Source organism: Mastomys coucha, unplaced genomic scaffold, assembly GCF_008632895.1.
Source record: "Mastomys coucha isolate ucsf_1 unplaced genomic scaffold, UCSF_Mcou_1 pScaffold1, whole genome shotgun sequence".
In the NCBI taxonomy this organism is placed as follows: Eukaryota; Metazoa; Chordata; class Mammalia; order Rodentia; family Muridae; genus Mastomys; species Mastomys coucha.
In genome coordinates, this window is record NW_022196891.1 from 12,706,341 (window position 1) to 12,729,336 (window position 22,996).

The following is a 22,996-nucleotide window of genomic DNA, read 5'->3' on the forward strand; positions in this document are numbered from 1 at the left end:
GTCCCGAGATATCCTCCTGTCTCTCATTCCACACTGGGCTTCTCACTGAGTGCTAGGGATCCAATCTCTGATCTCCATGTTTGTGCAGAAGCCCTCTACTCAATGAGCCATTTCCCTAGTCTCATTTAACTTTTTATTTAATTGTAATTTTTGAGACATCAGCTCACCATAATTTCCAATCTGCTAGTGAGTACCTGGTCTCATCGTCTAGCTTTAGTCTCCTTGGGGAGTTACCTGGTCTCATCGTCTAGCTTTACTCTCCTTGGGGAGTTGGGAATGTAGTTGTGATTTATCATACCTGATCTTGGCATCTATTGTTTTGTTTGTTTTAGATGTAACTGTCCCTGAGCCTTTGACAATGAGACCTCTAGAGCTATTGTCATGATTATTTTTTGTTAACAAATAGAATTTCGAGGAGGTTTGGGGATTCCCAAGACTTTAGACAGTCGAGTGTTATGGTAAAAGTTGTATTTTTGAATCCTCATTTGGGCAGCCACAGTCAGAAAACAGACTCCAAAATGGAGACATTGAAAACCGGAGACTCAGTCTGATTCTGAAATCCCATGGCTGACAATCTCAGGAAGATAAACAGGTTCAAATTTCAGGGAAAATTAAGTTTTCATTCATTTTGTTTTTTAAAGTACAAAGATGAAACAAAATAGTGGCTGAAGCTCTGAGGAAATGAAGGGCCAAAGCTAGTGGCTCAACTGAAGGAAAGGCTCTGTGGAGGAGGAAAGACCTGTGTTTGTCTAGGAGTAAGACAGGAAGGGTCATACTTGCAGGGAAATCTCAAAAGAAACACATAGCATATAGACAGACTCATATGGGCCTATTAAGCAAGCATACATTGTATAGCTAGTGAAATCCATTACCCTCAAATAATGGTGCATATCAGAGTTAATTACTGCAAAGAGAGATCCTGGGCGCTTCCTGCAGATAAGGTCAAATATCTTATATTAAGCTAAAATGCATTATTAATAATTCACTAGTAAAACTTAGCTGTAAAACTTGCTTAAAAAATTGGGGGAGACGGTTTAGCTGTGAATCAGGCTCGGGTGACTCGAACCTGAGTGTCCCGAACGTGGGTGTCTTTGGAGCTGAATGAGCGTTGGAGCTCTGGAGCAGCGGTTGCTGTCGGTGCCGGACGCCATCGTCGCCTTCCTGGAGGACGCTGCCCAGAGAGGCCTTGCAGGCTCAGCGCAGCTCTCGGAGTCCAAGCGTGCTCCCAGCGCCCTCTGGCACAGTCACTTACCAAGTAAGATGGAGGAGATTTCGTTGGCCAACCTAGATATTAGCGAGCTGGAAGCCATCGCCCAGGAGATCTATGTAGACCTGATAGATGATTCCTGCCTGGGATTCTGCTTTGAGGTGCACCGGGCAGTCAAATGTGGCTACTACTACCCGGAGTTTGCAGACACTGGTAGTGTGAAGGATTTTGGCACTCAGCCAGTGCAAGACAAAGGAGCATGCGGCCTCGGGCTTTGTTCCCTCCCTGGAGAACCTGGAAATGAGCCCCAGATGGAGATGCAGCGTTCACCTCCAGAATTCCAGTAGTCACCATATGAGTGAGGGCAACCAGTGACCAGGACAATAATATAGACTGGTCCTGTAGCTTGGAGGAATAAACTAAATTGGAGAGAAAATAAATAAAGGAAAAACACACAAAAGTCCCATTTTCCCTTTAACGATCTTAGCATTAAAATACAAAAACAAGAAGACACAAACAAAACAAACAAACAAAAAAAAAAAACTAACCCAAAGAGGAGAATTTAGGAATCCGGGTACCATTTGAAAGGGTATCCAGTGCCGGCTCTGAAATCCTGGTCCAGAGGCATCATGCTGTATTTTGAGCTCTATAAATACACGTGGGTGTACAAGATCCCTGAACTGCCCTCAGTACACAGGTGAGCAGCTGCATACCCAGCCTAGAAAGTCTTTTGTTTCTCAGATTTTGCATCTGCTTGATGTCAAGGGCCTCCTGCGAAGTTTTGGATGCTGTTGATGGTCAGGCCATGATCAGTGCCCTTCAGTGGACTGCTCCTCTGATTCCTAAGCCTCCAATTGGGCCTCTTTGATACAAATAGAAGTCAGGTGTGAGACTTAAATACTAAAAATATTAATTCCCGTTTGAATTTGGAGGGAAGCCCTTGTGCCTTTGTCTATAAGAAGTTCAGAATCACCTGTTTTCCAAAAGTCCAGCATTTTGTGGGGACAAAGCCTTGCCTGTGACTCATCAAAAGGACCCATCTTTCCATCCACGGAGTGGCAAAGGTTTGGCGAAGGACAAGGCAGTTTATAAACAGCTGCTGCTATGAGGATGACGTTCACCTCCATGACTGCGTATCATCTCCACCTGGAAGACTCATGTCTTGAATTATACACTGTGGACATAAGTTTGACGGGACAGTCTTTTCCTACTTTTTGAGTGACTGGCCATGTAACCAGACCCTGGGTCTGACTTGATCACTATGACGGGTCACTGTCCTCCAGTGGTACCACTGAACTACAGAAGGACATCATGGCTGAGCAGGAGGCTGTGTGAAAACTGAGCCAGGAGGGAACTTTTTTTTCCATCTGCCTTCAATAATGTGAATGAGTTTAATGCTAAGAGCCCTGAAAGATGCCTGGTTTACCTGGTATGGTTGCAGAATCCCTTCTTCAGTTGGGCAGTCAGCCCTCTGCTATGGTGATTAAGACTGTCTCTACCATCTCTGCCCTCACAAATGGCAGTTCCTCACCTGGTCCTCAGGACCTCCTTACAGCAGAGCTGGATTTTTCTTGTTGGAAAGTTGGGGATTTCCTGACTTTGGAGGCAGGATCAGAAATAAACGGGAAGTGAGTGGCCTATCAAAACCTTTCTGTTTTAGTCCCTTATTGGGGGGTTTATGGAGGGTGGGAGTCCTGAGGTGAGCAGAAAAGAAAGGTGCTGCTTTATTTGAGATGTTTTCTTACCTCGCTCTGTGCCCCAGTAAAGGGTCCAGCCTCATCTGTCCGGCTTGATCACTGCTCCACTGCCCATCTGGTGCAGCTCAGGATTCCAGGCGCTACTCGCCACTCCAGGTTTTATCTTGACCAACTTCAGCTCCTCTTCCAGTGCTGCTCCTCTGGAGCCTACACAAGTTTCCTTTTTCCTTTTGTTTTGTTGTCATTTTCTAACTTTAAATCTTTAATGTTGATTTTGTTTTCCCTGTTTTTATGCAAGCCTTAGAGGAGAATCTCTCATGGCTCCCTCTGTTTGGATTGGAATTGGAAAAATACCCAAAACCATCTATTTTAGATTTAAAAGGCAGTGTCACGTCTAAGTGTTTCTCTTACATAAGGCTGCCTTGCTAGTGTATCTCCCTGCCTGTCATGAGTTCTTTCTTCCCATCCATACTTGGATCCTGCCTCTTAGGACTTACTGCAGAACCGTGAGTGCTGGCATACACAAGGAAGAAGTTGGTTTTGCTCCACTTTTCTAACCCTATTGTGTATGTATCTTCCTTCTCCCGGGAGCTCTTTGGATTACTGTACTTAAGAGTGAAGGAAACTATAGTGCTTGGGCCTTGAGACTACCTATTATTTGCCTTCTCAGAGTTTTACAGCTCAGGATTGGGGCCTAGTTACAGTATGGATCCTTAGTCCAAGCATTCAGAGAGCTTGAATAAAACTTTGGCAGGAGGTAAAAATACTTTTAAAAGATACCTTGCTACATGAGTTCTTTAAAAAAAAACCTTCGATGAATTCTGGAAAGAAAAAAAAAAAGCAATCTGAGATCCCTGCTTATGTAAAGTATTTCGGAAACATGAGAGGGAGGAAGGCCATGGCCCTCCCTCTCTTGCCTTCAGATGGGGAGCTCAAATGTGACTCTAGTTTTCTTGCCTTTTCTGGTTAGAACATAGAGATGTGGGTGGTAGTTTGGGGTAATGGTTTGCTCATATTACTTCCCTTTTTGTTATGTTTGTTTTCTGTCTCCAACATTTCCCTTAGGTCTATAGCTCCCCACTCAGTGTAGATAAAAGGTGGGTTCAGCCCAGCTACTACTGCCCTGAGGGAACAAACTACTATGGTGGGGAGCAAGTGTTCTCCACCATAGAGTTGTCAGGGCTTAGGAATTCTTCTCTTCCCCTTCCCCTTCCTGTAACAACAGAATTCTATCTTTCCTCTTCTACTAATTGGGTTGGCCACCCTGTAATCCTATGATGTATCTGAATGTATGTATGTGGGGGAAAGGGGTTCTTTAAATTTTCTGTGGTTTGTGGGTTTTTTTCCATAAGTTATTTCCCACCACCGCATGCTCAGGGGCATTATCTCACATAGCTTTATTGAATGCTGGCATCATTGCAGGAGGGTAGTGCGAAATTCACCTCTGCCCTTTGTTCTGGAGATTCTTATTTTTAATAAGTAATCCATCCTATACAAATAGCTAGTCAACTCTTGTGTTCCCCCTGCCTATATGGCTACTGGTGTAAAGAAATTGCATTTTCCAATTGCTAAACAATAATAAAATTTAAAAATATAAAAAAAAAAATTAGGGAGGAAAACACTGAGTTCAGTAGCATTACTGGTGTATAAGAGGTAGGAGTGGAGGCCAGAAGGGGGTCTGGTTTTGTCCTATATCTTACTTTTGAGACAGTGTATTGTCAGTGAAGGCAGAAATCAACAGTTCAGCTAGACTGTCCAAGTTCTGGTGATCCACCATCTTCAGTCTCAAGCCCTGAAACCACAGACTTAAGTTCAATTTTCCAGCCAAAACCCAAAATTATTCAGACAAATAAACAGTGTGTTGTGCTACAACTCAAACGGTATACAGAACAGAAAGGAGTCTGCAGTTGGTTCTCTCCTTCTCTTCTGGAAACTGAACTCACTCTGAGGACCAGAGAATGCAGGCTGGAAGTGAGTGTCTGTGTCAAACGAAAGACATGAATCATTTTCAGATCATGGTTTTTGAGGTTCTCTCTGGGAAAGAAAGTGTCTGAGTGTTCATGTTCCTTTGCAAAAGAGAGGAAGGGTCCACTGTAAGCCATTAATGCAGGGAGTGGAGATGGACATCGCCAAGCGCAGCTTTCTCCTATACTATTAGCCAAGTTCACACTCAATGAAAATATTGGGAACATGTCCTCTCTTAAGGAATCACTCTTTTTTTTTTTTCAACACCCACTTACCTTTTATCCTCCTGTTTCTTAGTAACAAGTGGTCTTTAAAAAAACAAAGTTAACAAAACCAGTTTTCTTCTTTAAGGTATAGGCATCTAATGTATTCTGACTTGGCTATAAATCCTCCATGTCACCAAGAGTCCTTTAGCCTCTACTTGTAGGATATTTGGATAATACTAAACGACACTGTAACTGATTTAATGAAGTGCTAGGGACCAAAAGTACAGTTTGGTGTGTTCTAGACACACCAGCACACAACCAAATGTGCTACTCAACAGTTGTTTTCCAAATAACCACGAAAAGCCACTTTTTACCCCGTGTCCACTATCAAATTTGCCCTTGTTTTTGCTCTCTGTGTGCTCAGGTTTTGTTATTCTGCACAGATATCCTGCATATGTAAAAATGCAACAAGGAAGCTTCTCACCCTGCCTTCGAAATGTCAGACACTTCCCATTACACTCGTATTTGTGAATCTTTATGAGCTAATCTTTTTCATTACACCCATATTATAAGAAAAACTAAAGGGCACTTATTAGGATGCAGTGTGTACTATGCTCTGTTGAGACACACAAGGTGCCTTGCAGTGAAGTAGAAAACATTTCACTGGAAAAGTGTGAAAGACAGGAGCAAATTTAATTGGGGGAGCAGCAGTGGAGTTTGAAGGTACAGTCCCATCATGTCAGGAAGGTCATGAAGGCAGATGATCACTCGTTCAGTTATGAAACAAAGAGATATGAGTGCTTATTCTCAGCTAGCTTTGTTCTTTTATACCATCCAGGACCCAAGGCCAGGAAATTGTCCTATCTTCCATTACAGTAGATATTTACATGTTGATAACTGAATTAATGCAACCCCCCCAGGTGTGGCTGAAGGCTTGCTGTGGGATTCCAGATCCTGCCAATCAAAAGCAGTATTGCCTACTTTACACTCTTTGCTTTTTGAGTATTTGACTAGCAGAATTAATTGCTTAGGGAGTAGTGATGTCATCCTAGGATGTTTAAGACTTTGTGAATGAGAAGTGCTGGGTGTGTGTGTGTGTGTGTGTGTGTGTGTGTGTGTGCCATATTTTATGTTCCTGAATCTAATAGCACCAATTCCGTGGCTGCTGTGTTTACCTGCTTTATTTGTTCCAAAGAGAAACTTCAGCAGAACTGCAGAAGGACTGGGGAATTGCTTATCAAGCAACATTTGCACCTGTTCTGTATTAGCTTTCCACAGTTCTTATAAAAGAAATTAAACAAAATCCCCTTATGTGAAGGCAGCTTATAGGAAGGTGCAGTTGAACTTAAGATGTGTGACAAGGATGGAAAAAGCAGGAGGATCCCAGGATCAACAGAGGTGGGAGAGCATCCTAAACTTGGGGGCACGGTGAGAGAATTGATGTTCCTTCTGTTCTTATGGATTTGAGCATTAATTTACCAGCTACCAGAACAGACTATTTTAAACCTATCTGAATTTTTGAAACATGAACATTTGATATACTTCTTTCAGCATATGAACATGAACAGATGTTTACATTATAATGTTAAATGTACAAGCTGTTCTCCTGTCAAGGTAAGCATTTGTACATTTTGTTTAAAGGTAAAAGCAAGCTTTTACAACTACTTTGTTCATACATATCCATTTGAATGACCTAGCTCCCTATCCCTCCATTTCTTCTTTTCTTCCTTTATCCTTCTCCCTTCCTTCATTATTATTTTTTTTTAAAGAATCAAGTTTTCCTGAGATGATATTTTGCCTTCGTAAACGTATCAGGCCAGGTTTATGCACTATAGAATCAGCCAAGTCAGGAATTGATAAGCTTTTATCCTTATGCTGACAAAAAGCAGTTTAAAAAAGTGTATCTCAGATTTAGGTTGTTTTGAAGTTTTCTTTCACTGCTGTGAAAGACGGGTCACATCCTCAGGAGGAACGGCCATGAGTTTTGAGAGCTGGCATCCTTAGAGCAGCCGAGTGTGACAAACATTTTAGTTTCCTGTTATGGCACACAACCTAGAAGACATGGATTTCACCAGTTGATTTTTCTACGTTTGCATTCTACATTAAGATGATAATATGTAGGACTTAATTCTCTACCTGGTTTAATATTCCAAGGATTGCCTTGAGGGTAACTTTCAGATTCAATTTGCATTAGAATAAAGATAGAAACAAGCAAAAAAACAAACTTCTTTCACTAAATATCTATATTTTTGACATAATTTCTTAAAATATTATCATGTTTTGGGGAGCCCTAGAGAGGCTTGATTTGAGAAAGACTTGAAGATAGATGGCCCTTTTAGGCAAAATGCTTTTTATTAATGCAGGTTATGCAGCAAAGGTCTGAAGCAAAAGCTTCAATCTGCATGGGAGATCATAGGTGTACCAGCAGTTTTCATGGGGAAGGGTCAGTCTTAAAGTGTGAAAAAAACAGGCCAAGTTAATATGTGACCTGTGCCCCGTGCATCCTGGATCATGTTATGGCAGCCACATAGATTTTGGAAGGGAGTTTCTTGGCCTATGTGACAGGAATTTTACAAAAATGTGATAAGTTGTTGCATAATAGATGTATTACTTAGGTTATGTGCAAATGATTTATTTGAAGGAGAGTATATATTATTGGAAAATTCTGTGCCCTTATTGTACAATAGAGCATACATTGATTTGTTATATAATGGCTTATATTATAAACCACCAATATCAAAGAATGACTATAGAAACATAATAAAATGAATTCTCTCTCTCTCCAATAAGCTAAACTGGCTTTAATATCACTAGATAATTTAATTGTATTACCACAGTCATATATTATATGTACTTTATAGACTGCAGAGTGAATCTGTTTGTGTGTGTCCTGCCCATCAGAAACGTGTTCCCAACCTTGAGGGTAGATAATTTTGCTCTGTTGAAATGTAGCACCATCAGTTGCTTCTAAAACAGTGTGTCTATTTCCTTTGTGAACCGATGTTAAATGGATTGAGGTTGTATGGTTGGTGTCTCAGAGAATAATAATACATAATTTATAGTTATATATTATATAAATATATATGGGTATACATAATACATTATATGTAGTAATAATAACAATAAGAAGAATAAGACTAAAGAATAAAATTTAACTAAAAACAAATGTGTGATCTGCATGGCTGGCCTATAATGACTCTGTGGTTTAGGCTGACCTCGAATTCACAGAGATCTACTCACTTCTGCTTCAGAGTGCTGGGAATAAAAGGATGCTGACCCCAACAAATAATTATTTTAAAGTAGAGAGAGTATGACTGTCATAAAATCTAAGGACACAGAAACAGCCTGGTGTTTAACTCAGGGAACAACCCTAATGAGCCCTGTATTACTACTCTGCCATCTCTTGTGAGGTTTAACATGGACATGCCAAGGCGTTTTTCCTAGCCCTGCCTTCTAAGTTCTTGTCTTTATAGGATAAGGGAAACCTAATAGATGATTCTTGTCTTAGTTTCATCCCTCCTACCTGAATTTCAGGCCCTGGGTCCAGAGAAGATGATGATGGTGTAAATTTGGTCTTGAATGAAGAATTATGGAGTTGCAGCTCTCCGTATCATTTCAGGTCTTGTCACTATCCGTACAAAATTTATGACAATAGCAAAATGTTTCTTTATAAATCTTCCATGTAATGGGTTGGTGTGGCTTGAGGTTGATTGACAGATGGGTTTTAAAGTTTTGATGGTTCCAGCTCTTTTGCTTTTGGTTGCGGACCTCAAGCTTCGTGGAAGTCAGTGACTAGCTTCAGAAGAATTTTATTCCAGGAGAAATTACACTGATATGAATATATGCTTGTGTGCCCTCTTAATTTATTCTTTCATCATTTTATAGGTATGTATAACATACTCTAATTATTTCCACCTTAATTATTTACTTTAATCCCCTTCCTCTTCCCCCAGAACTTCTTGTTCTATCTAACAAATTCCACTCCTATTTTCATGTCATTTTATGTTTGATTATAACCAGTTATATTTAAAAGGAGTCTGCTGCATGAGAATGAATCGAGGGGTGACTTACTGAAGCAAGAGCAACTCACCATCAGTCATACACCACGTTAGTAATGTGATAACCTCCCCTTCTTCCTCCAAACCCTATTAACTATCTATAGCTCCACAGAAGAGGCTGGGCCCTCAGAGCCCATCTCTTCTCATCCAGATGAGATGTTGACAGGCCTATCCCGAGTGCATGGCTTGTTAGTTGGTTGTTTACCAGTCACGATATCTGCTGCCCTCACAGTAGAGTGAGACATAATAGAAATTTGCATTTTTTTTCTGCAGAATCATAAGAGAGAGGGCAACTCTCTCTGCTCGGTGGTGCCCATAATGATGTGGTACATATACAAAATGAATAAAGGAGTGGAAGAAATCAGTCCATCCATGCAGGATATGAGGACAAGGGAGATGACTCAGTCAGTGAATGGCATGTCATATAAAAATGAGGACCTACGTCCAACAGATGAAAAGTCAGTCTTAGTGAAGCAATTCTATTCTAGGTCTGGAAAACAGAGATAGGAGGATTCCCAGAGCTTGCTGCCTGACTCATCTTACCCAGGGGGTCGCCTTCAGGGTCAGTGAGATAGTTTGTCTCAAAACCTAAGGTGGAGAGTAATCCAGGAAGATACTTAACATCAACCTCTGAGCTGTACAATTGCATCTATGTATAAGAACCTCTTCCATATACACATGGACATCATCACAACCCTGGATTCATCCCCTCCACACCAAAATAGCCATGGAAATGAAGTATTCATTTTTGATATCAGAAAATTCCAAATTGTCAAGGAAATAGAAACAGAACTATCTCGGAAAAGTACAGCACATCTCCTGGATTCCATCTCATCTGCATATCTACATAAAGGCGAGCACAATCAATATAATGAATTGTAAAGACAACAACAGTATCCTAACTCTGAGTTCTGTCACTGAAGCATCTTGGCCATTAGGAGTGTAACATTCCAAAGAAAACACTTGTTTAGACATTGTGCCCAGGAGTTGCTGACAGGGAAGAGATAGGAGTGCTAAGTCCCAGGATCTGATCACAACAGCTCAACCCATGGCACTGAGCTAACTCAGTACACATCTCCAACTTTCTATCTGTATAAAATGAGCATTGTTTACTATGTGATTCTGCCAAAATGAAAACACACACTTTTACTATCTTGGTAGTCCAAGTCCTGCAAAGCTTCAAGAGGTAAATGATGTGTCCCCAGTGTGGCATTGTTGGGAAAGGTCACCATTAAGAAGCAGGGTTCTTGGTAGGGTATCAGATAACTGGGAGCATGCCCTTGAATGGGATGGCCCACGGAATGCAGAAGAAATGCATGTTAGCACCCCCAAACCCCATGACCTCCTATGGATGTCTTACAGGAACTCTTTGTCCCATGAGAGAGAGCCTCAATGGATAAATAAAAGACCAGCCAAAGTGTACCCCTTCTAGGTTTGAAAGACAAGGACAGAGACCAGACTAAGGGTAGGAGGGTTAATTAGCAATACTGCTTATTGGGATATTTTTGAGTCCTGTCTCCTTGAATTCTTCTTAATTCATAATTAATTGTTCTTAATCTGCTGGCCATGGAGTACGGAGCTTTTGCTCCAGCATATGCCTCACCACAGGTCCAAAGCAAACAGAGCCAGCTAGGGATGAGCTGACACTCTAAATACTCTAAATGGGAGCTAAGGTAAAGCTTCCTCCTTCCTAAATTGATTAGCTTGGGTATTAGTTATAATACAAAAATAAATGACAATACGATCAGGCTCATGTATTATAAATTGCCTTTCTGTGCAAACAGGATGGAGTTTTAAAAGATATATTTATGTATATATATAATGATGAACAACTTCGTGTACTAGAAAAGTCTCCAAGACTAACCTGAGAAGAAATATGCTGTCAGTGATACCAACAAAAAGTGTGTGCATTGGCAGAAGAGAATTAATGTACTAAGTAATTAATTCGGTCTTGTTCTAGGTTCTGTTTTCTACATCATCAGAATATTTACACCTGAGTTTATAACATTCCTTTTGTTTATAGTTAGGGCAGAGCTAACTATAAAGCACAGCTTCCCTTTACATCTGTGCCTGCATGAAGAAGACTTTAAGTCAGTTAAAATGAAGAGGATTAAAGGAAGACCATGCTACAGAGGCATTGGCAAGGAAGGAAATGTGAACATGTTAAATCAAAACTGTAGTAAAAGCAGGAAGCCATCTCTACCACTACAAGAAATAAAGTCATGACTGAGGAAGAGGGTTGCCTGTGAAAGCTGTCCTTAGCTAGGAGGACCACAGAAGGCAGAAGAAATGCATGTAAGCAACACCTCCCCCTTTACGTAGCACCATGACTTCCTGCAGATGTCTTACAGGAACTCTATGTCCCATGAGAGACAGCCCCAATGGATATATAAAAGACCAGCCAACGTGTGTCCCTTCTAGGTTTGAAAGACATGGATAGAGACTAGACAAAGGTTGAGGCAGGGTTAATTGGCAGTACTGCTTATTGGGATATTTTATTTAACATATCCTTTACAATTCTATTTCCAGGGTGACACAGAAAACAATGTTGCTACGAAGTATGTACAACAAACTCTTTCTCTTCTGCATGAGTATGAAATTACATTTCTGGTGGCTATGGATTTCCACACCATCTTTTAATGATTGTTAACTATTAGCATTAACTATTAACAATTGTAGAGTTCTGAAACCCCATATTGTCCAACACTTGACAACTGTTTTTGAATCATTGATTATTCATGTAGAGTTTCTCTGTGATGTCGTCTGGCCTGACTACAGAGAAATTCAGAAAATGGGCACTTTCATCTTTCTGGTGGAAGTCTGATATGTGGAGTAACTTCATGCAGGCTCATAGAATGGAGCTGTCAGGAAATTATACTTCAGAAAAGAGTTATTACGAGTTATGTATTCATGAACAAAGTTAGTCTTAGTGACTCATTAACATGAAACTCTGTTAGAGGAGTTACAGGTTCATGGCTATTGTTCTGCATGGTAAGGCCATGATGTGAGAAAGCATAGGGAAATCACAGGTTCACAAGCAAAGGCATCCATCGTGGGCCCTAAAGGTGGATGCTAAATACATAAACTTCATTAAGAAAATTAGCTTAGTATAAGAATAAGGGATAGGGCAGTCATGGAAACATAATGGGCGGAGTCTAGAGGAGCCTTCAGAGAATTTTTATAAAAAAAGGAAAATATCTTACTTGTATATCATTTAGGAGTTGGCAGGAAATTCAACAACAAAATGTTCAGTAAAACCTATGTGACATAGAGCAATGAGGAGCCAACTAGGTAAGACAATGAAAGGTTTTAAAAACCACAGACAACTTAATTCTCTCTCTCAAATAATGAGTCATGGCCTAATTATTTCAAGTTGCAATATATAGTCTCTTACACTGACCTGCATCTTAAATGGCCAAGCCAGTGACTAACAATTACAATGTAAAAATTGGATATATGTCCTATTTTTACTATTGAGGTTTAATTTATACATGGAAGGCAATACCCAGAAGCTTGTTTCTATACCGATTTTAAATTCCACAAAGTTGACAGTGTTCAAGCATCATACTCCTTTAACGTTACAAATGTTCTGTTATTATTAATAACTACTTTCATCATCATCATCATTATCATCACCATTGATATTTATCTTAATTATTGTGATAAAATGACCATTGTTTTCACAGGTAAGTCATGGCAACAGGATCAGGAAGCAGAGATCATGATTCACCTACACAGAGGAAATACAGAGGGGGGGAGAGGGAGAGAGAGAGAGAGAGAGAGAGAGAGAGAGAGAGAGAGAGAGACAGAGACAGAGACAGAGAGACAGAGACACAGAGACACAGAGACACAGAGACACACAGAGACACAGAGAGAGACAGAGACCGAGAGACAGAGAGAAGTAGTAAGATGAAGTTACAATGTTGCAATGCTGGCCTGCAGTCATGTAGTTTCATTAGCAAGCTCCACACTCTACAGATGCTACAACTTTACCAAATGGCACCTTTTGGGGAAACAAATGCTCAAACACATATTTGTAATATGTGTTCAAATACATTAGCCTATAGGCACATTTTTTTTTTCATTGAAACAGTACACTATCAATTCTCTTATACTCTTCTAAGCTTAATGTGTCTCCTGCTCTAAATTTTCATCCTAGTTCTCATTCTAGGGTTAGTGAGCTTCAGTTTAGTTTTCATAGTTTCTCACAGATTAACACATGCTTTGTCTTTTAGTTGTCCCTACTCCTCCATTAAGGCTGTATAAGGTCCTTGACAGTAGTAATTGATCTTCACTCATACCTGTGTAAACAATGCATCATGGGAAAACATCTAATATAGATTTTTACCAAATGAATACATAGAAAAAATGAAGTTGTGGAAGGGAAATGCTTGAAACTAAATATTTTGACAATTGTCACATTATAAAATTGATTCTGAAACAGACCTCAGCTGTATGCAAACTCTCAATTTATCCTCTAAAAGATGATGGCCATTTTCCTTGAAGTGCTGCTAACAGAGTTGATTAAATCTCCAATCTATTCCTGGAAGTAGGAAAGGACAGATAGAATTAGCTCCTGTTTTACATAATGACTCACAGTTAACCAAAATATAACTTATGATGTATGTGATATGTAGAAATTTATTATTAAAAACACAGCATTGTCCTTGGAAGATGGCTTAGTAAACTCTGACTGCACAAATATGAGAGCTTGAGTTTGGATCCGCAGAATCTATACAAAATGTGGATGCAGTCAGTAGTCAATGTCTGTAATCCTAGCAGCCCTGTGGTAAGATGGCAGACATAATCAGGAGACTCTGGAAGCTGAGTCCAGTGAGTCCCATGTACATAACAGTGAAGAAACAAGAGACCTGGACACTCAAATAGATCAAAGGTAATGACACTTGTGTTGTTCTCTCTCTCTCTCTCTCTCTCTCTCTCTCTCTCTCTCTCTCACACACACACACACATTAAGACACGAAAACAAAGATTTAAAAGTCCCCACATAGTGTCATTAGTCATCTCAGTCTATCTAGGGTGAACAAAGAAACAAGGAAAAACAATGCCAATAACAAGATATGTGACCACAAACTCTACACAGTGCAGGAGCTAGAACAGAATCTGTGAATCATAAATAGAGAAGGAGGGAAGTTGTTGATGCTGACACGGATACCAGGCTTAGTGACAAATGGTATTTTCAAGTTATCTGCTAGAAAGTGCATTATATCTGCTAGAAAGTGCACTACAGGTAAAAAGCTAGTTCACCTAATTATTGTTCACACCTCCTGTGTTTCCATAGGTAACCACCAGTTGATGGTAATAAACAATTTAACCCCAGTTATTTTTAACTATTGTCACCTCTGGAGGTTCACATGCCCATTTGATACAGACAGCTGCTGCCTCCTCATTAAATAAGTGGCCTCATAGATTTTCGACTGGGTTAATTTTCAAATATGGCCTTCATTGCACCAATGTGATATTTTTTGAGGATATTTTCTGGTGTTGCAAGCAACCTTGATTATGATCCTTGACTCTTGGAGCAAAGACATACTAGTCACATGATGTTTGGGGTCCAAGGCCTACAGGCGGTACATGCCAATCACTAAAAACACAGAGTTTAGGTATGTGAGTGACAGGAAGCTGGCATTCTATTTTTATGCACGGACAGAATAATGAGAATAAGGAAACTGCTTGGTCCAAAAAAAAGTAGATCTGTGTGTTTCATTCAGTTCCTTGAGTGACAAACATTTTCCCAACTGAAACATCTTCCCAGCTGTAACTCCTGTTTTAGAAGAGAAGTTTACAGTGGCACAGATATTTATGCGACACCACCAATAATGCCCACCTGTCCTCAGTTCATCCTCTCCCTCAGAAAGGCAAGTTCAAGAAGCCATTTGGATCTGTCTCCTCTCTCCATTTCCTGTCTCCCCTGATAAGAGTGTGCAATGAGTAAAAACAGAGTACTGACTAGAGTTCAAGTTAGAAGCTGAACATTCTTAGACGTTACAAGTTAAACAGAGCTTAATGGAATGTTGGCATTTATAATTGCACACTCAGTGCTGTGTGGGTTTTGGGAGAAGTCTGTGCCATACATGATCTCTATCATTGACAGCTTCCAAGTGGTTACCAGGTGTCATTACTGACACTTATAAAAAGCTCCTGTCTCTTGAAAATAAACAAAGAGATGAGGCAGAGTTAGGGAGAGAACAACAAGCAAAAGGGCTAAGTCACTATGTATAACAAGCTGGCTTTGAACTTAGATGTCCTCCTGCTTCTACCTTCTGATTGCTGGTATTAATGGTGTGGATTGCTGTGCCCAGTCATTTTGTTATTTCAAAGATTTGTTTATTTTTATTTTATATGCATGAGTCTTTGCCTACACGTACATATGTAGACTATATGTGTGTCTAGAGGCCAGACAGAGGGTGCCGAATCACCTGGAGCTGTGTTATTGACATCTGTGTGGGTGCTGAGAACCAAACTTTGTTCAGCAAGTACAAGAAAAGCAAGTTCCCTAAGCTACTGAATGGTCTTCTCAACTTCTATCCTCACTTTTAACAAACCCACATTAGCAATTAGGACATCTCCATCTGTTAATCATCTAATCACTTTTTAAAGTGTGTACCTCTCGAAACTGTTCAATGGGAACTAATTTTCCAACCAAGAGTTTTAGGTGATATAGGCAAATATGTACTATATAATATTATACAATATGTGAACATTATGGTAAGCTCATATTCTACATTGGCTTTAAATTAATGAGTGAATATATTTATAAAGAATACTTATTCAACTTGCAACCCACGTTTTCTAAGATTCTTATAGAGAGACTTTAGGTCTTTGAAATAATCAAGAATACAGAAACTCTAGACAATCAAAAAACCCACAGACCCATGAAAACAGATTTCCAAATTTTAGGATTATAGGAAATGCCTCATTGATTCTTTAAGCTAAAGTCCAGCAATCTTGTTAATTAACTTGTAAGATAATTTAGCAAACACAATTTCAAGGAGGGGAGAGACTTAAGTGGTATTTTACTAAGCTAGAATGAATCTATTGAACATTCATCCATCTGCTTTCAGTACCCAAGAACTAAGATGGGTAACGTAGTGAGCTTATGATGGACTATATAAAAGCAAGCAAGTCATTAAACTTGGCTCACTTAAAATTGAGATACTATTGTTTAGAAACATATTTGAAGCCATGGGGATGACCACTGAGTAAAGTATTTGCGTGTAACCTGAGGATTTTGATTTATTTTTCAGAATCCATATAGAAAGTACAACTACAAATACTTATAATCTCATTACCGGGGAGTGGAGACAAGTGGATTTTGGGAGCTTGCTGGCAATCCAGACTAGCTTACTTGGTGATTTTTCAGGGCAATGAGATACCCCAAGTCTCAACAAAGCAAGGCAGAATCTCATGAAAAAAGCATGTGAGGTTTATCTCTGGCTTCCACATATGTCTGCAACCACACACACACACACACACACACACACATACTCGTAGCTAGAAACACAAACACAAATGTACACCAGTATGCATGTTCACACACATGCACAAAAGACAATAAGGGGGAAAGTATGTGAAGTTTCTGGATGAGTCAGATGGACCAGAAGTGGTGATAGCTGAAGCTATCACTCTCGTACCACCTAAATTTCCTTAAAGCTACATCATCATTTTATATGTTTGCCTTTGGTGTTCATATGATGGATATACACAAATGTGTTGTGGGTTATTAAGTAGGTATATGTACCATGGTGTGTATGTGAGTGTGTGTGTGTGTGTGTGTGTGTGTGTGTGTGTGTTTGTGTGTGAAGGTCAGAGGACATTCTCATATGTTGGCCCTCCTCTCACTCCTTGTTTGAGACGGGGTCTTTTGTTGTTTGCTGTTGTGTATAACAGCATAAGTGTTCCTTCAAAATTCTCAATATTTCCTAACTCCAACTCCAACTCTATCTATCTACCCAGCATGCTACCATGTGTCGCGTCCACCTCCACCAGCAAGAAAGACATGACCCACAAGCTCTTCTTTTAGCAGTTTATTTAGGAACCTTGAACAGTCTTCAGCACCAAGGGCAACACCCTCAGCCGTTAGTCTTCAGCACCAAGGGCAAGGCCCTCGGCCTTTAAGTACTCCCAAGCTTAGCCAATCCCAATGGGCCATGTAGAAAAAGCGGATAGGTCACCAAATGCGGAAGCAACCAAGGGCAGTAAGCTTAGCCAGATAAGGGATTGTTTATGAGACCACTCACTCTTCGATGGCGGAAGCCAGCGCAGTCTCAGGGCATGGCTCTCCACAACCACGCCCATTTTACTTGTGTCATACATATTTGAACTTATGTTCTCATGTTTACCATGGTTAGCACTACACTTGGTAAGCTATCTTCCCAGCCCCATTTTTTTCTAATTATATAAGACTACAAACAGTTTAATGGTAGTGAAAATTGCTGTTTATTTCTTCATGGGACCTTTCTGTTTAAACAACTATCAAATAAATACTTTTGTATAAATACTAACTATAGCTATCAAAAATGAATTAAATGATGTGAAAACAAAAACATATATACAGCTAGGCTACCTTGCCTGACCTCAGGGGGACAGGATGTGCCTAGCCTCACAGAGATTTGCTGTGCCAGCGCGGATGAATACCTGGTGGTGGGGGTGGATACCAGCTCAGAGAAGGGGAGGGGAGAATGGGGGGAAAGATTATGGAAAGAGGTGTCAGGGTAGGGGCAATGAGTGGGCTCTAAAGTGAATCAGTAAATATGAATAAATAAAAGAAAGAAAAGTCAAGTATGAAATAAAGGAAAACTCTGTATTGATTAACTGACAATTTAAAACACACTCAGAATACAAGAAAGTTAAAGGAGGTTCTTGATTTCATTTGTTTTTTGTTTGTTTGTTTGTATAGTATAGAATAGAAGTTATATAGGGCATGTGGAGGGGAATTGAGAGAATAGGAACAGAGAAATGCAGAGAGAGAGAGAGAGAGAGAGAGAGGGAAAATGGTAAGAGAGTAAGAGGGGAGGGATGGGGTAAATAACCCCTTTTATAGTGAATCAGGCATACCTGGCTGTTGCCAGTTAACTGTGGGGTGGAACCTCGAAGGAATGCTAACACATGTTAAGCCTTTAACAGTTTGATTGGCAGCATATCAGGGGTCCTTTTCTTTAGGCCTAGAAAAGAGGCTTGAGTGCTAAGTGAATCTTTGTTCTGGAAGGAATTCTTCAACTGGAAAGTCACCTGTGTCGCATTAAGAAAAGCCAAGGGAAAAGCGGGGAATTATTTATTTCACCTGCTGAAGTGTGAAAAAGAAACTGGCTTAAGCAGATAACATTATTTTACTAATTAAGGATTAAATAATGGCTATTAATGTAGTCAGTTTGAACCTGAGGGAGGTAGGTTGAGTGGATTCATTGAAGCTTATAAGAACCTTTTTAAGTTTAAAAAAGATAAATCACTTTCTTATCACCATCTAACTTTTTTTTTTTACATCCTCTAAACTTTAAAACTTGCATTACCAGCCTCAATCACTTTCTTCAACCTTCACACATTTTCTTAGATCCATAAACACTTTCTCAGACTTGTGTCACTATGCCTGTCAGGGAGCAGTAGGAGGGGAGCTACTATCTGCAAACCCTGGAAAGTAGAACAGGAAGAGAAAAGGCAGCCATGCCTAGGGGCACCCTGCTGGTGGGGCCTTAGGTCCTTCTGTATCTTTGCTTGGTTGTGGCTCAATGGGCATAAACATACCCTACCGGCCTTTGCCAAGGCCTCTATGAGGTTCAAAGCTCATTGTCAGCATCTGCTGCATTACAAGATCTGAAGAGGTCAGCAGAAAATCTCGCATTTGACCTAGCGAAGTCTCCACACCTTAGTGTGAAGGGGAGGGAGGATATTACACTGGGCTGGAAAGATTCTCTCTTTTCCTGTTCCTCCCAATGCAAAAGGGCTATGCTTTGAGCAACATTGGAAGCATGTCCAACACCATGAAGTCTGGAAGGAGTAGATATGCTGGGCTAATTTGCAGGCCAGGCTTTGCCAGCCGTACAAGAGACATTTGCTCTGTTATCCAAAAGACCTTTGATAACTTTGTGATTTATTCTTATCTCCTTTCAAAGCCTGTTTTCATTTACTTCTTCCACCCGAACACTAGATTACTTGAACCAAAAGCTTCCCACTTCTCTGGCCTGAGTTTGTATTGACTGACTCCTAACATAATAGCAACAACATTTGAGCAACCCTCTGTGCTGCATGAATCTTTTTGTGGTTTGCTGCAACATGATTTTTATTTTTCCTTTGTAGTGAAAATCAGTAACTCCTGGAGTTTAATGGATCCCTCGTAGAGAGATAGAGCGTCTGCCTAAAATTAGTCCCACCATGCATGTGGGCAATGAACCATGTACCCCTGTGGACATGGTCACTGGTGGGGAACCAGGAGTTAGTATGATTGAGGTGGTGGGACTGAGATCAAATCCTGCATTCCCTGGGGTGGCAGGACATAGCGAGTTGACTGACAACCTTGGTAGACTGGAAGAAAATGATTATTGCTGGGGTCCCATTATTTGAGGGATCTGGGACTGGGCCACTTGAAAGCTTCCCTGCTGAGGACAATTCCCTTAAGTGGAGAGTGGCTTGCCATTTTTGTGAAGTTTAGATCTACATTCTCTCTGCCAATGGTAGTCTTTCTCCAGGTCTGGCACAGTGGAGCTGGAGGGGCAGCCCCTGCATGGCCCATAGCACTCTGCACCAGTGCGTTTCCCACTTTGAGGAATTGGCAGTTTATGTGCCAGTCACTCCACAGTTGAAACAAAATCCAGAGCTTGGAACTTTATTTTTAGGTTTCCCCCTTTTTGGAATGGGGAAAGCCCCTGGAAAGGTGCTGTCGCTGCCAGTCCCTGTGCCAGCAGGGGTTTAAAGTTGGCACAGAGGCAGACAAAATCTGTAATATTTCCCGAATGCCTCGCTGGTCCAAGCCGGTCTCTGCAGCCTTTATGAGCATTTTCTCATTGCCCCAACAAGGTACCTCCTCCCTCTTCATTAGGAATTACTTTTGTGACTGCACTGTTAGATGAGCCACAAAGTCAGCATAAGGATCTGCTCCATCCTGGCAGATGTCCACCAAAGCAGAAGGCAACTTCCTCCAGGTGTAAGACTCTCGCGAGCCTTAATGGAGACCCCCACCCCCAACCCCCAGTGAACAATGCAGAGCTGGGGATCAGTGCAAAAGTAAGAAGTATTTTATTGTTTCAGCGTGCTGGGGTCACCCTGCACACAAAGGAGAGAGAACAACCCCTCCGCATCCTGTTCGGCGAGTTTTTTATACAGTTTTCAGAGCAGCAGCCATTAGGCACAATGTGATTGGCAGAACAGTGTGACTTTTAAACTGATTAGTTTTTAGTGAATGAGGTGGCCAGGACTTCCCTTGCCTGTAGGTGGCCAAGAGTTGCAGAAGGTGTCTATGTGCTTTGGGCCTCCCCCACCCACAGGTGGCAGATGGTCAGTGCCCCCCTAGTCCTCCTTGGTCTGAGTAATGTAATTAGCCTTCCGGAGGGGAGGGGTCTGGTGGAATTTTCCAAAGTTCCTGAGCTGACCTCTTCATAAGCAGCAATAGCAGGGTTTGAGATTAACACAGAATTTTCTTTTCATATTCGTAACTATGCCTTAGGGTGTTGCTGCTACTTGTATTACCAATGCTAATTATGTTCCCCCCAAAAAACTGTTTGCATGAGAGGGTGTGCACTAGATTCTAGGAACCTGTCCCCCAGTTGGTTCTGATTGCCCAGATGATAACTGGGCAGGACAGACAGGTAGCATTTTAGGATTTCCAGGGCTTGGGATCAGGAGAGGAAGAGAGGGAGATAAGAGATGCTTTAGGAGAATGCAGAGTAAGGAGAGACACAGAGGTTGCAATGTGTAAGAGAAACAAGGGGAGTGCCCGGGGCTCTGGGCCAGGAAAGCAAGGTCCAGAGTGCTCCACAAATGGGTCTGGAGCAGTGGAGATAGAACACAGAAATTAGTAAGCAGTAAGTTGGAGTTATCATTAGGAGGTAGATTCTAACAGCATAGTCACCCAGATATTGTGCTGTTTAAGGCCTATTAAAACATAAAGGCTGTGTATGTTTGTTTCACTTGGGAACATAAACCATTGAGGTGGGTAGAAGCCCCACAACAGGAATTATTAATTAATAATTAATACTATATAGTGTCCAAAAATGCCTCTGTCCCAGTCAATACCTGGTGTGCAGCATCCCAATTTTCCTCTGTCCTGAGAAGTAACTCTTTTCTTGTCCTCCTGAAAGACAAGCCTTTGCCACCTGCTGCCAGTCCCATGGTGTCTGACTCAATACTGCTTGTCAAGAGAGGAGGCCAGTTCTCTTTAGGATACTTAAGGATTCCCCCTTCCCAATCAAGAGAGGCCGGGATCCCGCCTCTCTTCTGATTCAGTTTCAGTTTCCAAAGCAGCAAGTTTGTAAAGACTTCTGCATTGAGGGGGCTGATGGTGGTGGCCTTAGTAAAGGCAGCATTTCCCCCAAACTAATCAAATCAGTGTACATTGACTCCATGGAGGAAGAGCTAGAGTGAGGCGGATTACCAACCACTTTTGTTCTTAAGGTTTGCTCAACTATGCACCATAAGAAAAGAACATAAAACCTTAAGTTTACTGACCTTGCACATCACGGCTCAGTGACTTTTCTTCAGGGAGCATGGAATAACTTTCTGTATAAACTGGAAGAAATCTTGCAAAGGCCTTGTATACATCTTTCTTGCTAACTGCTTGCTTCAAAACCTTAATATACATTTTTCAGATTTTTTAATTTGCTTCACCCATTTTTATTTACCTAATCTTCACTTCTTCCAGCCCTACCTCACACCATGGGGTTCATTCATAGCACCCTGAATGAAATCCATCCTAAACCAAACTTGCCCAATATACTTACTCCCTATACTTGCCTTAGTCCCTGTTTCAGCTCCACCTGCCAAGGACCAGCCTTGACTGGGAGAGGGGTTCTGAGAGAAGACGGTCTGGGAGTGGTCCAAACAAACTAACAACTTGCAATCAAATTGTGGGTCCAGGATGGTGGTCTGTGCTTTGCTCAAGATGACTTTCCCAGCCTGCTTCCTTTCAATTTGGCTTTCTTTCTTTCTGATCTACTTTCTCTGGAGATCTCCAGACAGCTCTCTCTCTCTCTCTCTCTCTCTCGCTCTCGCTCTCTCTCTGTTTTCCTCAAGGTATTTCTTCAAGGAGTTCTCTCTTGCTATTCTAAAATATTCTCTAGATAGCTCATCTCCTGCAAATCATAAACCCTGTTGAGTCATTTACTTCAGGTTTCCTCTTGATCAGCCTATAAATCCGCATCCTATGACACTAGCCCCTTAATTCTTAGGAGCAGAAGCACACATTTTCTTGTGACACTGCAAAAGAATTCAGACATCTGCCTGCTTCTGTTAAGCACAGATGCTAAGCTAGGTAGGTGGCACTCCGTCCTGAAATTACCATTTCTACCACACCACAGCCTGTACCCCCTCTGTCCCAGGCTGACCTTGAACTCAGGATCTCCCTGCCTTTGAATCTGTCTGCCTTTCTGACAATCTGACTCATTAATGTAGCTGCCTGTTTTTCTTTAGAGTCATGAAGCTACTTAATACAATTCATATTGCATCCATATATCTTTAGATAGTTGACGAATTATATATTTTTGAACTTATGTTTTTAAAGTTCTTTTCCATAGCCTTAAGGAGTGTCCTGAAGGCCCCAAAGTTTACCATTTTGCTAAGACATTAGCCATACCCTCCCTACCCCAATTCATGCTGTTTCTGATTAGCAAGGAGTCATTAACGTTAACAGAAAGGATA

The 22,996-nt window shown here is 41.0% G+C and overlaps 2 protein-coding genes across 6 annotated transcripts in view; both read left to right on the forward strand.

Annotated features, from left to right (window-relative positions):
- The window catches only part of Cntnap5 (contactin associated protein family member 5), a 910,241-nt gene that overhangs the window by 668,799 nt on the left and 218,446 nt on the right, over positions 1 to 22,996 (forward strand). The gene's annotated exons all lie outside the window — the stretch shown is intronic.
- Positions 1,085 to 2,853, forward strand: LOC116097513 (ataxin-7-like protein 3B). Its single transcript, XM_031380092.1, has one exon. It carries the CDS (start codon positions 1,102 to 1,104, stop codon positions 1,552 to 1,554), a length of 453 nt encoding a protein of 150 aa, XP_031235952.1. The 5' UTR covers positions 1,085 to 1,101; the 3' UTR covers positions 1,555 to 2,853.